Here is a 16789-nt window from a genome sequence, read left to right on the forward strand (position 1 = left end):
GAGACAAGTCTTGGCTTTGGCAGCCAGCCTCGCGAGGTGTACAGGGTAAAATTCTGCCATGCAGTGGTGACTTATTTCTTCTTTCCAAGATGATAATGTTATTTTACCAGAGTGGTACAGTATCATCTGGCATTTCAGTTAAGAACTATGATAAATGTGTTTTTTCTCTTCAGTGCCCCTTACACACACACAGGCTGTTAATGACTTTATTTCTAAACCTGTTATCTCACGGCTTAGACAACTGGTATGAACTCCTTCAGTATTCTAGTGGTGATAGGACATCCCTAATAAAGCAAGGCAAAAAGTCAAAAAGCAACAAAGCAAGCAATCTGGCATAAGAGGACCTAAACAATAGTTTTTCAAAACATACCTTCTGGCTATACTTATATCTAGTGTCACAAGCAAACAAATCTCAAAAGAAAACTGGTTGGTTGAGTATTAAACATCCCTGTTTTAAGCATCTGGAAGAAAAATAGCCTCGTTCAGGGAATCCTATAAGAAGGAAGAAAGACAAGTTAATGCCAAAGATTTTTATTTCCTCTCACCTTCTGTTAAGTCAGCATAGAGAGTTGTACACTGTGCTCATCATCAAGGTGCAGCAATGCAGTTGCCTGTCAAAGACTGGCAACAAACAAGAACAAAGATGACTTTTACCTTCTCGTACCACTCATGAACCTCCGTTCATCTGGAACTAATGTGTGAAAGTATGACTAACTTGGCCTTTAAGTCACTGTACTTTATTTCTTCCTGTTGGATGTAAAAATGGCAGTGGATAACTTTAGGAAGGATCAACAAATAGCTTTCAGAAATTTGGCTGTCAGACTATTTCACTGTTCTTTGTCATATTCCCTGAGACTTCCCCCCCGAGTTATACACCATACCAGTTAGATTCATTGGTATTCATGCAGAGCTGAGAAGCTGGATTTATTCTCAATGTCAAAAGTAAACACTGAAATCAGTGACACTGCAGGTTATTTAGAAGAAAAAAAAAAGGAACAAAAATAATGAAATTAAGTTAAAATAGTCCAAACTAAACAAATTAATTTTAACATTTTGAATTTATTATGACAAATTTGCAAAAAGCTTTATCTATCAATTGCTTGAATAGCAGTTCAAAAGGACAGAGATTTTATTAGCTGTGTATGTTCTTACTACTGCTATATTCCTTTTATGTCTAAAAAATAGATTTTATTCCTGGTCCCTCACTAGTATAAAAATTTCTACCAGAATCAAGTAACACATGTAACAAGACAATAAGAAAAAAATACTGAAGCAGGGCAGCATTCTTTTTTTTTTTTCTGCAAGTAAAGCCATTCTTCACAATTGCTCAGAAAACAAGTGAAAGTCCATTAGAATCTTCAGACTCTTAACAAAGACTCTTGGCTAATGTTAGTGGTCTAAAAAGGAGATAAGCCGTACAATTGTAAAGGAAGCGACCCACTGAATCAATCCTGCAGCAAACACAGCTTGGCAATCTATCTTCAATTCAAAATAATGAGGTGGCAGGAGTGCGATGGAGAAATAAGTCTTCAAAAACATCACGTAAGGGAATCCAGCTGTGCTTGTATAGTTTCCAGCTATTTAAAGGAACAAAAAGAGAGAGAAAAAACTCCACTTATATAAAATGTTGTTTAGAAACATGCAAACAGAAAAAAAACACATTCCAATATCTTCAACTAAGCATACTAAATCTATTCATATAGCAATAAAAAATCCTGTACTCATGAATATTTGTTTTTACGTGAAGCTATTAGAATTCATTGTTGCAGTTTAAATATTCAAATTTTAAAGAAACAGTTGTCTAAATACTTCCTTTTTTGCATGCACAGATGTTTTGCTGTGAATTTCCGATGCATAATAACAAGGTAAAAAAATAATAAGAGTTCATTTTGACTGGATGACAAGCCTGGCATTTCAACTGAAGACATAACACAAAGTTGCTCTTTCGAGAGAGCTCCTCATTGTTAATCATCAGCTACTCCTCTCAATCTAACTGCCAGGTATGCTTACAATGACCCAAGCCCTTTCTATTCCAGATTTGAAGGCACAGATTCCTCTTGAAAATGCTTTACGTGATCAAACAAATCCAACAGCCTTAATTAAAGTTGGATCCATTTTCCTTCCAGTTTCATTAGATTTAATTCATATAGGCAACACTTCCTGCTGAGCAGCATAAGGTGTTTACAAAGAAACCAGAGTATTGTAAAATCTACAGACCTTGTTAAAGAACACAAACAGCTCCTGATGACTAAATTCTACAAACACTTTCTTCAGGTTCTGTAGAGGAAAAAGGAAAGAAAAGAACGAATAAGCACACTTTTTTTTTTCCTTTTTGTTACTCATTCCAATAAGTCAGAATGTCAGATTAAACTATGTGAAAGATAGTAGTTGCAACAGTTAGTTTTCCTTTCATTCTCTACAACATCCCTCATACACGTGTATCCCATTTTAGTGAAGAATTCAAGTCTACAGGTACATCTGTCCTCCTGCTGCGAAGAATAATAATGAAATATCTATGAAAATTATTTCGTTACCTTATTTTCAAGTCAGATAAAAATGAAAGATTACATTCATCTTTCTCAGCAGTCCTTCTAAGATCTGGTAAATACCATTACACAATGACAAACGCAGTAGCGTATTTGATTGAACTTGCACAGCTATTAATGTACTGCACCAGCACAGAGCTAATACTCGCATTCATTAATTTAACAGTTATGATCTTAGCACGCTGACACTGCTATAGGCATCTACGCACAGATTCAGCCAAGTTAACAATTAACACAACAGCTTCAAAGCAGTGCTTCAACACCAAAAAAGCAAAATAACGCAACTGATGGGAACTATTGTGGATAAAACAGATGGTGGTAATAATACTCTGCATGCACGTGCTGATGTCTGTGGAGATGGGGGTTAAATTAAAATTTCTATCCTCCTTAACTCACTTGCAAGACACAGGTTGTTTAATGCCTGCTGCTTTCAATCACAGCACAGATCTATCCAGACTGTTTCTGGCCTTATTCCTTCTACTCCGCTTTGTCACTTTACTTCTTTTAAAAGGAATCCTTAATTATTACTGCATATTCTCTTGTGTTGTTGCTAGGCTTTCCTAGGTTTGAAGGCATTTCTGAGTATAACAGCTGCATTTCCATAAACACCAACACGGCTCTGTGAAAACTGAAACTGTGGACACATCTACTCACAAAATATTATCAGTGGAAATAACTGAAACAGGCTAATTTTGTTTAACTGGGACCAACTTCATGTACCACTTAAGTCAGTAGGAAAGCAGCCATTTATTAATTCAGCTTAAATGAGCAAGGATACCTTCACATACAGACAAGGCTGTGGGCCAGATTCTGTGTATTCTTATACCAATCCAAGTCTCGATTTAAGTCAAATAACGTTGCTGAATTTGGTGCATCAAATGCACAAGAGCAGCAGAAGCCCTGGGAACTGAGGATAGGTACTGCCTGGTGCCTGCTCCTTAAAAGGAGCTGTAAGACACAAGAAAGGGATAAAATGACTGGGGCCAGCCTGTCTGGTGCAATTCCTCCTTCTCGCTCTGCAGAAAGAAGGATCCTTTCCAACAATTTCAGGAAGGCTACAAAAGCCTAGAAAAGGACCAGTGATTTGCATGAGAGACCAATCTTCCCCCTCTGGGAAGGAACAATGCAATTCTGGGAATCGTATGGTGAATACAAAATAAAACTACCAGGACAGCAGTTCTCTTTGCCATGACTCCAGCTGATCCTCCCTCCAAAGAGCATAATGCCGTGACAGGGAAGTAAAAGCATTTTTAAAGGCTTTCTAGCAGCTAAGAAACAAAAAGAAAGCAAACAAGTGGTTTCTTCAGAAAAGAAAAGCAGCAGAGGAAAGAAAGATACACTAATGCAAATAGAGCTACCATTTCATCCTGGATGTTTGTTTGGCATTTGCCATTCCAGAAGGATTTTGGTGTTTGAATGGAAGGAAGCAAAACTCAAAAGAGGAGGTTCAGAATAAAAGGAAGAAATCATATATCTTTAAAGTTTATCAGTCACCATGAATAGTCAGGGTCACCTCTTGCACAGTTTGGATTTCACAACACTTCTGCAGTGACTCCAGAGACGGGCAGCTGGGGCTGTGACACCTCCAACCACCAGACTGCATTTCTTCAAGCTCTATGTCTCATCCAAGGTGAACATCTTCTGGTACTATTTCAGATCAGCAAGCATGATCGACTTCTCACCCACACAAAAATAAAAGACACTGAAAAGCTTGTCTCTCATGTTTTCTCCTAACATTAATTGCTGTAAGCTATAAGATAGGGTATGCAAATGAAGAAAAAGAGTGTGGACCTTTTAATTCATTTTATTTTTATGCTAAAATAAAATCCCTGTGCTTTATGAACAGGCCAAGATCTCTCTTGCCATTATTATTTAATAATCACAGTCTGATAACTAAGACAATATTTACATCGCATTGTGGCAGGCAAATGTCTGTGGAGATCTAAAAGATGCTGTGCCAGGCTATGTTTCTGATCTGGGGGTGGAGGTGGGAGTGTCAATAGGAAAGACGATATAACAATATGTTGTTTATCTGCACTTAATCCTCTGCTAAAACAGGATTGTTTCTGTGTGTAAAAATCTAGTACACCTACTACATCACCTCAGCAGAGAGCAGTGTCACAAAAAACAGTGCAGTAGTGTGGCACCGGTTAAAAATGTTATTTTTACAGTATTAGATTTCTCACTAGTTTGAGTCCCTTGAGTAAGTTGCCAGCAATCATTGTTGTGATCAAGAGTTCCTACACAGACCACAAAAACATCATATCATAACTAAGTCCTTACAACAAAAAGCTACATCTGAACAGGCTGATGCCTCCCCCTTCCCCCAATTTTTAGCACAGATACACATTATTCATTTATTTGCTTTATCCTATGTGAATACAAACAACTGTAATTAAAACAATGTGTCACAGGACTAGGTTACCATCAATCCTTTAATTATTCAGTAAAACAGTATTAAAAATTACTGTATAGATAGAATATTGCTAAAGCCCCAGAGTAGGCAAATTCCTAATCTACTTTATGGACTTTGCTCAGATAAGGATATAGAGTTACAAACTACAATAATTCTTTATCCATAACTAAAACATAGGGTAAAAAAAAAATCACTTTCAGCTTACTGACTTAATTAAATGTCACTGTGTGCAGATAGAGTCTCAGCCTATTTATGAGAAGTGCAGCTAAGCTGCCTTCTTTTATCTACACATACAGCTTTTCAGATGTTGTCTCTGACCTAGTATGTGTTTCCCAGAACGTAAATAAGAAAACAGTAATTTGCCGGATGTCTAACTACTTTCTTCCTTTTATCAAATATATCATTCTCTTCTCTTATTTCATGATAAATTTCCTCCCATTCCTCACCTTCACTCTACTTTTTGCCTCATTTCTGGCATTTTATTTTCTCTTTGCTGTTATCATCTTCATGTGAAAGAAAACTAAAAGGAGTAACCAGAAAACTAAACTGTACATATTCCGATGGCCACACTCAGTCACTCTAACACTTTTTCTAATTACATCCCAAACTTTGTTGCTGTGGCAGTGTAAGTCCTAGCTACTACTTCTAAAAGCTTCAGCCTTGAGGAAAGCACCTTCATAGTGTCAGGGAAACACAGCTGAAGAATTTATTCTTATGAAGACAAAGAAACCTGTAAAATACCAAACGTTCACTCTTAGGCCAGCTTTGAAAACGTGGAGACAGGCTTTTTGTCTGATTCAATCCCCATGCAGAATGGCAGCGACAGCACTGGAGCGATATGCTCAGCGAGCACAGCTAAAGAGGTGACGTGCAGCATCTTCAGCTAAATAAAGTCGCTGTTAAGTTCCGCGGGCTCATTTGCTCTTAACATGACTCAGTATTGCATTTACTTCTGGAAAAGCCTGTGCGAATTGCAGGTGTCACCCAGGACAAATGTTTACATCATTCTGAACCCACTGCAAGGAATATGTTAGTAAGATTTCTGGTATGTATAGTTTAACATATTTGGCCTTTTATCACTACTGAATGCATCTTGAAACGTTAAAATTAAATTTTAGTGCCACTTTATAAATCTGGATGGAACCTCATTTTATTCTACCTCTTCTGTCGCCCCAGGGTTGTATCAGCTTACAACTGAGAGCCTCCTGAGAAGTTTTAGTAAGTTTTAACAATTAGGGTTGTTTTCTCCCCTTACCTATCACTGTCATTTAATATACACTTACACTGTCATTTAATATACACTTACACTGTCATTTAATATACACTTAGTTTACAACCACCAGCAAACAAATAGGCAAATTTTTAGCTGAGTGTGATTAGCTGCATAAGATGGGGACTCAGCTACACAAGATGTAAAAGAGTCTCTGATTTCCCACTGCATCAGCCAACAATTTATTTTAAACATGGATACATTCTTGGTGCAAAATGTTTCTGTGGAAACGACGCAAAAAATATGTCTCCTTAAAATACCTCAGAAAGCAGAGGCAGCTTTCTGGCTGTAATCAAAGGTTTTGGTTTTGGTTGTTTCTTGCTTTCATTTTTGTTTTTTTTTTTAATCCAATGCTCTAGATACTTTGACTTTAAGGTACTACTGCAAAAGGCTTTATTACTAATGACAGAGTTTTGCAACTTTATTTATTGCCCAGCTGTATTCCACACATATAACTCCCCCACCACATGCATAATCTTCGAGCAAGGCACTAGGAGTTATAAATAAAAGACAAACTTCTGGTTTTAAAGCTAACTTGAATATGAAAAATTGATACTGCTGTAATAGTTCTCAACTGCAAATCTGTAACTACTTTTACGACGTTGCAAAATAAATGCCAAGTATTCTGAAGCAAACAGATGGAGGGACAGGCTGGTTTGTATATCTAAATGTCTAATGATAATGTTCTATGACTGAGCACATGCAAAAAAATTGCAGTATATTCAGTGAAGTTTGTTAATAGTAACTAGGTGTAGCTACACATATCTCAGACTCCATATTCTAATATAAACTTTAATACTATCTTGAGCCACATCTCAATTAGGCTTAAGAAGAATATTTTCACATTTGCTTTCCATTCTCCTATCTATTCATATTAGATATCCTTAAAATCTCAGATATAACTGAAGGATACGGACATTTAAACCCATCAGTTTATATGCAAGTTCAGATACATTCCTAAGCAGATGCCAGTTCATTTTTAGTAGCCTATCTTTGCCTCTGGACCTGTCACATCAGTTCAGACTTCCTTTAAATTTCCTTGGACCTTGGAGAGCTATGCATTCGCTTAGGCATCCATGGTAGAAAGAAGGTCGTAAGTTATATTTCACAGAGTTTATCAGCAAGTTTAAGCTGCTTGGTCAGAAAGATGAATTGTAGTGAGGTAAGAAAAGCCGATGTGTTAAAACAGACCAGCATCACTTAAAAGCACACCTGTTCCTTAACTCTCTGCACATAACAGACAGCAGATAAGGCTTCTTTATATTCTGACAGCAGTAGATGTATATAATTTAGCTAAGGGATTGAGCAGAACACAGGGAGTTTAGTACCAACTTATTTATTTCTAATTACCCTTCTTGCACATCACTACAAAACGTGACCTTCAAACTTCACTCTCCTTCCAAGATGATTTCCATTTGCTATATCAAATAATTATTTTTATAGCGAAAAAAGCCAAACATGCCTTATGACTGAATTACATGCATTTTCAAGTCACTGTGTGCAACAGTTATAAATCAGAACATCTTTCATACTAACCCTCTCTTTTCTGATTGATATCTTAACATTTCGTTTGTACAAATGCCGCATTCTACCTTTCAATGTTCCATTTCTTTTGTGTATAAGCTTAAGAATTACAGATTCCCAGTGGGATTTAGGGAGATTACAACCAGCAGCATACTGAGGATGTCTTTCCCTCCCTTTGCAATATAATCTTAAGTTCCCTAGCTGAACTTCTGTGTTGATTCCTGAGATCTAATCAACATGTCATTGGAAATTGATGGTTTGGAGATACATACAGATAATCTTAGTCCAGCAGATACAGGATAGTCTAAGTAAGTTTTCATGGAAAGTGCCTAGAATAAATTCATTGTCCAGTTGGTAGTGTGCCAACAGACATTTGGAGACCTGCGGAAGAACTGACATACTTCCAAACAGCAACAAGAACAGTCAGTCCTTTCCATTTTCACTCCTACTGTTTCCTTCCACCCTCATGAAAATATCTAATACTGGCAGGCTGCAAAGCAACAATCAAGAAATGGGACACAACTGCTATATAGACTGCATAGGCTGGGAAGATCACAGAGCATTAGGAGCAAATAGGTCTCTTTCTTCACAGAAGGGGAGAAGAAACCTTTTAAGCTGATATAATTATCTGGAAATAAAGAACTAGAGTTGTCACCTCAACACACCTAGTCAGAATAAATAACATCTTGCTAAAGAGAAGAGAGATACCAAAGTATTTTTCTTCCAACAGCTGTATCCAGGCAGAGGGTTGCTTTGCCTTGAATGTCCTCGGAATCTACATTCCTATAAATAACATCAATAAGTTGATGGGCCTTTTAATCATACTTTTGCAAGCTCTCGAAACCAGAAATCTAGGGTTGCAGGGTGTCACTCCTGTGGAAAGACTATGCTAAAAACACTTTTATAAAAACATCCTGATGAACAAGCACACTTTTTGGGGAAATAGGTGGTAAATGTCTATCAGTGTGTGGCTATCACAAGAAACATTTGAAAGCGGGTCTATTGCACTGATACCTCCCTGTAAATTTTACGTACAGAAAATTGCTCATAGAAGATCTATGGAAAGGTTGACTTTCTTCTATGCCTGTTCTGTGTTTTGTAAATAGCTCCACATCACCTTCCCTTCTTTGAAGACAACTACACACAGTGCAAGTTCACTGCCAGCTCCTCACTGCCCTCAGCACAGGATCAGTCACTAACAGCATAAGGGCATCCACCTGCACAAATGTGTCGTTGTAATTTCAGGATTCAATGAGGAAATATGTAGGCATAATTCCCAACGACAGCACCCAGGAAAAGATGTCTTTGAAAACTGTTAATTTCACTTCCTAATAGGCCGCCACACATGTAGTAAGAATACCACTGATTAATCTAAGGAACTCAGGTCCTAATAATGACAACTTTCCTATTTTAACTCTTACCTAATTTTGCAAATTACAGTGTACTCCGAACACTGTAGCAAGCTCTCTGAAGAACCAACCTCATTAAAAGTTTAAAACAAATATAGCCTTTCTTTCTACTATATTTCACTGCATCTCTCTATAACTCCTTGAAAGGAGGTTGTGGAGAGGAGGGAGCTGGGCTCTTCTCCCAAGTGACAGGGGACAGGACAAGAGGGAATGGCCTCAAGCTCCGCCAGGGGAGGTTCAGGCTGGACATTAGGAAAAAATTTTTCCCAGAAAGGGTGATTGGGCACTAGCAGAGGCTGCCCAGGGAGGGGGCTGAGTCCCCTTCCCTGGAGGGGTTTAAGGGATGGGTGGACGAGGTGCTGAGGGACATGGGTTAGTGATTGATGGGAATGGTTGGACTCGATGATCCAGTGGGTCTCTTTCAACCTGGTTATTCTATGATTCTATGATTCTAAGTGTGGATAAGAGAGTGCCTGGGAAAGCATTTACACCCTAATCGTTGAATATGGCTTATATGGCATAACAGTCTCTAACTGTAAGAATACAACTTTTTTCTTTAGTCAGAATTCTACTATTGGTAACTAAATAATTTCATTCCTGAGAATTAGTTCTTTTTATTTGTCACATTTTGGGACAGAAATTAAAATATTAAAAAAAATATTAAGTTCATGAACACTGCAAGGAAAAACAGTGAGTTTTTTGCTGGTTTCCACCAGAGCTATCATAACCAAATCCCAAGAAGACCAGCACACTTTATTCTAGAGATATCTCACATTAAGGCTGACACAATAGTCTTGCCTTCTTCTTGAATGACAAAGAATTCGCTTTTCTTCTTATGCTTGTACTGGTAGAGAACTACAGCTGAAGAAGCAGGGAGCACAGCAGTAAGCACGCTGGCTCCAGAAATGCTTTCAAGCTTTTCCAATCTCACATGTTCACCAAATCTGATCATAGTCAAATTAATTTCTGACAAAACTATACATGAAAAAGACATCATGTAGGCATGGCTGTGATATATTTACATTGTAGTACCCAGAAAGTAATCCAGTTCTAGGAATATAGCAGAATTGAGTGTAAATATTAGCTGCAACATTAGCACTGCCATCTGAAAATGATTATGGAGTCCAATGGCAAACTTGGATAAGTGTCTGAGGACTTAAACTCAGCCCTACAGCATCAAAGGCAGGCTAAGGTAGATTTGCCCGTGTATAAACATACAGTGTTCAAAACCTCCTACGGCAAGGACAGCAGCTCAACAACACGGACAAAGTGATTCAGAAAACTGTTTATAAGAGCTTCCTTCTAGCTGATGTGATTAAAATAAAGTTGCAAATTCTCTGTGTTCATCAGATACACATTTAATGCTGGGTCTGAAGAAAGACAGATAAAGCTAAAATTGCAATCCAAACCGCTCAGGAAGACATCCCTTTGGTCTCAACCAAGAGCCAGGAAAAACCTCCTGTGTCTAGGGGAAGAAACTTGGGTTATTGCAGTCTAAAGCAACTGCTCTGACAGGAATTTTATCTGGTGAAGTCATGCAGGTGAGTAACACTTCAAGAAGGCTTTAAATGAATGGAGAATGCTGGCACCTTTTTCTCAGCATTAGCTTCAAAGGCTACCTGGTTCAATCAGATACTGCAACATTGCATTGTTTTAACACAAAAGCCTTTCTTCACCACCAGAAAACCTGGAATTATCTATTGTTTTGATTGAGGTCCAAGAAAAAGGGCTGGATAAGAGATGCCAGCAGGGAGAGGGCAGATCTAAGGAAGCTCAGATCCACGAGAAATCAATGTAACTGATGTGAAAATACCCTTTCAAAAAGACCCGCTTAAATATTTACAAAATGTCAAGATTAGATAATTTGTAAATTAATTCTTTTATTTGGGATGGGTCACTCAGAGTATCACTGATTTGGGTTTTGTTAGGCAGATAGGTAAAGATAAAATTTGTGTGTTTTTTGCTGTGCTAAAAGGATGTCAATGGCTGTCAGCAAGCATATCTCTTGATCTCTATCAGGCAAATCACTCCAGCAGCCAGCAACTAGGTGCTTGCACACAAGTCTCAGATGCTAAAAAGCCAATGGGGAGGGAGGGATGTTAACTAGCAGTCTAGTCCCCAGCAGGATCAAAGACAGAACCCTTGGGGGATAAGATTGTTTGCAAACTAATGCATATTTTATTAGTTTTTTTTTATTTGGAAGCCACCTACTATCTCTTCTGTATTCTAAGAAATAAATACACAGTTTTTGCTACAATAATCATGATCCTTGCCAGAAGCAACCCAGAAAGGGCTTGAACCTGGGCTAGTTCAGATCAAGGACATACCCAACAACAGCATGTGAACAAAAAGATATTGATACCCTGAGCAGACGACACAAGCAAGAACCAACATTTATCAGTCAATATTGCACAGTGCAGAAGACCATTTGCAAAAAAAAGCAAAGTTTCTCAAATTAGACAAAAAAGCTTTTCCATTTTACAAGATTTAAAATAAAAAAAAAGAAGAAACAAAAAAGATTGGATGGCCTTTTCTGAAAAAACCCAGCCATGCTGGCTGTCTGCAATCACCTCCTTATTTTCTGTGTGCCTCAGCAGAGTTTCCAGGAGGATCTGTTCCATGATTTGCCTGGCAAGAGGTGAGACTGATCGGTCTGTAGTTCTCCAGGTCTTATTTTTTACCTTTTAAAAAACTGGAGCTGTTTTCCCTTTTGCAGCCAGTGGGAACTTCACCAGACTGCCACAACTTCTCAAATATGATGGACAGCAACTTAGGTTTAGCTTTCCTAGCCTGATCCCTGGCTGCTCAGACAATTTACCTGTACTCCTCCCAGACAACCAGCCCTTGCTTCCACCCTCTGCAGGCTCCCTTTTTGTATTTAAAAAGTACAAAATTTGTCCAGGAGTTTGTTGTTCATCCGTGCAGGTCTCCTGGTGTTTTTGCTTGACTTCCCCTTTGTTGGGATGCATCACTCCTGAGCTGGGAGAAGTTGATTCTTCACTGTTAACCAGGTTTCTTGCCCTACCCTGCCCTCTGGGGCTTTATCCCCTGGTACTCTACCAAGCAGATCCCTGAAGAGGCCGAAGTCTGCTCTCCTGATCCAGGGTAGTGAGTTTGCTGTGTGCCCTCCTTGCTGCCCTAAAGATCTTGAACTCCACCATTTCACAGTCACTGCAGCCAAGACTTCCTCTGAGCTTCACACTTCCCACCAGCTCTTCCTTGTTGGCAAGAACAAGGTCCAGCATTGCATCTCTCTTCATCACCTCTTCTGTCACTTGGAGAAGGAAGCTGTCATCTGCACATTCTAGGAATCTCCTGGATTGTATGGACCCTGCTGTGTTGTCCCACCAACAGATATTAGGGTGGCTGAAGTCCCCCATGAGGACCAGGGCTTGCAAACATAAGGCTACACCTATCTGCTTCATCTGCTTGCTCTACCTGGTCTGGTGGCCTGTATCAGACCCCCACTATATCATTACCTGTACTGCCCTTCCTCTAATCCTGATGCAAAGGCTTTTGGTTGGCTCTTCATCCATCCCCAGTCGGACTTCCAAGCACTCCAGCTGGTCATTAAAATAGAGGGCAATACCTCCTCCTCATCTCCCCCGCCTGCCCTTCCTGAAGAGCGTATATCCCTCCATCCTAACACTCCAATCCTCACCATGTATCAGGGATGCCTATAAGATCGTTGTCCTCCAGACACATGCACATCTCTAACTCCTCTTGTCTATTCCTCATGCTACACGCATTTGGATAGAGCACCAAGTTGAGCCCCTGATGAAGCTATCACAGAGAAAACATGAAGAATATGTTTCCTAGAGAAACATTTCATTTCATAGAATCATAGAATCATAGAATGGTTTCAGTTGGAAGGGACCTTAAAGATCATCCAATTCCAACCTCCCTGCCATGGGCAGGGACATCTCCCACCAGATCTTCCTTCCCTTCTGATTTAAAGCTATTCCTCCTTGTCCTATCACTACATTCTCTTGTAAAAAGTCCCTCCCCAGCTCTCTTGTAGCCCCTTTCTGGTACTGAGAGGTTTCTATAAGGTCTCCCCAGAGCCTTCTCTTCTCCAGGCTCAAAAACCTCAACTTTCTCAGCCTGCCCTCATAGCAGAGGTGCTCCAGCCTCTGATCATCTTCGTAGCCCTCCTCTGGACTCACTCCAACAATTCCATATCCTTCTTATATTGGGGACTCCAGAACTGGATGCGGTACTCTAGGTGGTTCTCAAAATTTTCATTTCAAATGTAAAAACTCCCTTTGTATATTTACCAAAGTTCTGATGTGCCACAGCCTGTTTGCTGCACTCCTGATTCCTTGACCTTCCTCAGACCCATTTAAATCTCCTGCAGCTGCTTCTGGGAGCGGCTCTGCCACATCTGCCTCACTTTTCGAGAGCTCCCAGTTGTGGGAATCTCCTGTCCTGCTCTTCCTGGGGCTTCTCTTGCTTCAGAGACTCTTTGTCCCCTTCAATCTAGAGCTCAGCTGCAGAATTTACCATCACTGCTGTCAATCCTCGCCGACTGAGGTGAGGAATTTTCTTTCTCAGTTTGTCACTGAAGCGACCACGTCCTAATAATGCAAAAATTAGCTATTCTGGATTTTAGGCAATGTAATTTTAGTGGTCTTCTTGATTTGTTGCTTTTGCTGAAAAGTTATTTAAAGCCTGACACAGTGATGTGGTGCGAATTCTCACTGCTTACAAAGAAAACTGGACAGAGTGCTAAGGACAGAAAGTACTATAAGTGCTGCGTAAGTGTTTTCACATACAGTGAAGATGAAATCAAACCACTCACCCACTTCAAAGACAGAAAATGAGTGTAAGTATATAGATAATACCCTCTCAGGGAAAAAAAAATACTCAACTTTTGGCTAACATAAGCAATTTGAAAGAGGGTTTCAAATCCCTTTTAATTTCCTTTAAGACTGCATGTTATTGAATTACAGCTCACACAGGTCGCTTCAAAAGACAGTGAGCAATGTGAAGGAATATAGTACTAGATTTGGATTATTCTGCAGATGGCTGAAGTACAATGCAGTACTCAGGCTGACTGCAATTGTTTCAGAGAATATAAAAAACAAGATACCTTTTAAGTTTTCCTCTCAAAATGAATCCACTTAATCCTCCAAATTAATGACATTCACATCCCTCAAACCAGCACTATATGATGGAAAACTGGAGTAGTAAAGCAAGGAATAAAAAGTGATATTATATGATGTAATCTTTTCATAAAGATAGACATGAAATTAATACTTAGAGTATGCTGAATGTCTTTCAGATTTTTACCTTTCTAACATACATGTTCTTCAAAGGGAAAAAATGGAAAAAATAAGGTGTTACAGGTCAGTTTGCAAATGCCATTTTGTCTAAAAGAATTATTTTATAAATTAATGTTTAAAACTATGTTTAAGATACTAAGTCACTTCCTCCAAACCATACTGAAAGCTTATGATTTAATATCTTGTCCACACTGATTATAACATTTTAGGAGTGTATTATATGGGTTAGTCATTGATACTTAGATTTGCAACCTAAGAGGTTATAAAACTTTTGAAATAACCTAAAATGATTCCAGGTTTTTCTTACCTGTTACCTTACATAAGGAGAAAATGGTAAGAATATATTTGCTGACTACCAAACGTTTTAAATTTATAAAAGTAAACAAAGGTAATAGTTTAGAATTTTTCTCTTGAAATGGTATTTTTATTCTACAATGGAAAGTAATTTAATACAATTTGTCTCATCCTTTTAGTCACAAGAAGGTTTTCAACTTGCATACTGTTCCCCACAGCATTCTGGTCTCTAAATTGGAAAGATACAGATCTGATGGGTAGATTAGCAGATGGATTAGGAATTGGCTGGACAGCAGCAGCTGAAGACAGTTTGGTGTCCAAGAGGAAAGCGGTAAAGAGTGGTGGTGTTCCTCAGGGGTCTGTACTAGGACAAGGACTGCACAATAGCTTTATTATTGTCTTCATTAATGACACAAATAGTGGGATTGAGTGCACCCTCAGCAAGTCTGTGGAGGACACGCAAAGGAGTGGTGTAGCTGGTACATTTGAGGGACAGGATGCCATCCAAAGGGACCTTGACAGGACAGGGACCTGATGAAGTTCAATAAGGCAAAGGGCGAGGTCTGGCCCATCTTGGGGCACAGACAGAAGAATTAATAGATTATGAGCAGCCCTGCAAAGAAGAGCTTCAAGATACCAGCGGATGTAAACCTGGACGTGAGCCAGCAATGTATGCCGGCAGCCCAGAAGGCCAAACCTATCCTGGGCTGCATCAAAAGAAGCATCATCAGTAGGTCAAGGGGAGATGCTTCTCCCCGTCTTCTCACTCTGGTGAGGCCCCAGCACAGGAAAGACACGGACTTGTTGGAGCTGATGCAGAGGAGAGCCACGAACACGATGCAAGGGCAGGAACACCGCTCCTATGAAGACAGGCTGAGGGAGTTGGCGTTGTTTAGCGTGGAGAAAAAAGGAGTCCAAGGAGACCTTATGGCAGCCTTTCAATATCTAAAGGGGGCTCACAAGAAAGATGGAGAGAGACTTTTTGCCAGGGTCTTTAATGGGAAGACAAGAGGAACCACTTTTAAACTGAAAGAGGGTAGATTTAAATTGCATATAAGAAAGAATTTTTTTATGTTGCGTGTGGTGAGACACTGGAACAGGTTGCACAGAGGGGTTGTAGATGTCCCATCCCTGAAAACATTCAAGGTCAGGTTGGATGGAGCTCTGAGCTGGAGCTCTGAGTAGTAGGGCATTTAGACTAGGCAAGCTTTGAAAGTTCCTCCCAATCCAAACTAGTCGATGATTCAAAGATACATGTCTCCTTAACAAGGGACATTATTTTACAGACAAAAATACACTTAAATCCTTGTACTACAATATTCACAAAAAATAGAATGGTGTCAATTATTACTGACATAGCTTGGTTTTAATACTAACTTTCAATATATTCAAGTCCAAACCAGGTAGATCTTATCCTCTTAAGACATTAGCAATGAGGTGATGGTACAGAGAACAAGGAAGAATGACACGCAGGTAGGGTAGGCTAAAAATATTGGATTTCTAACCCGAAACAACAAAACATACAATGTTACACATACAAATGCAGATTTTACAAAAACTGGGGAGTTCAGCTTAAACGGAGAAAGAAGGATAAAATGGAGAAGAGCACAAGCAGGGAACAGTTAACAGATGCTTCCCCACTGGCTAAATGGGTACTGCTAAGTCTAGCTTTCCTTTAGGCTTAATAAATGGTTTCCAACAATGTCAGAAAAATTCACCTGTCTTGAAACCACTGTACGTTCTCCCATATTCCGTGTTGTTATACACCTTTAGGGTATGACTGTCCATGTACAGTAAATTGCTTCGTCTTTAATCTTCATGATTCACATATTCTACATAAAGCAAGCTTCTGTGGCCTTTGCAGTTTCCCCAAGAAAAATAAGGAGGTAAGGGGGACTGAACTATCTCAGGTTCAAATTAAGCAGACATTAGAGGCAAAATGGAGACTCTAGACTTAGTTGATTTGCTCCTATTTAGCATCCAGGCAGTGCTCTAGTTACATTCAATATGTAAAATTGTACACTGACTGCCAGAAAAATTAACTG

The 16789-nt window shown here is 39.2% G+C and overlaps 1 protein-coding gene across 2 annotated transcripts in view; it reads right to left on the reverse strand.

The window, feature by feature from the left end:
- Positions 1–1039: 1039 nt before the first annotated feature.
- Positions 1040–16789, reverse strand: part of COMMD10 (COMM domain containing 10) — a 117589-nt gene continuing 101839 nt past the window's right edge. Inside the window, exons 6-7 of one of the 2 annotated variants that reach the window (XM_069880600.1) lie at positions 2218–2277; positions 1040–1577 (exon numbers count right to left, since the gene is read on the reverse strand). In XM_069880600.1, the coding sequence (XP_069736701.1) occupies positions 1539–1577; positions 2218–2277 (99 nt within the window). In that variant the 3' untranslated portion in view covers positions 1040–1538. Of the gene's footprint in view, positions 1578–2217; positions 2278–3311; positions 3495–16789 lie in introns of those variants that run through there. The other variant, XM_069880599.1, reaches the window with a different exon arrangement.

Source organism: Phaenicophaeus curvirostris, chromosome Z (genome assembly GCF_032191515.1).
Source record: "Phaenicophaeus curvirostris isolate KB17595 chromosome Z, BPBGC_Pcur_1.0, whole genome shotgun sequence".
In the NCBI taxonomy this organism is placed as follows: Eukaryota; Metazoa; Chordata; class Aves; order Cuculiformes; family Cuculidae; genus Phaenicophaeus; species Phaenicophaeus curvirostris.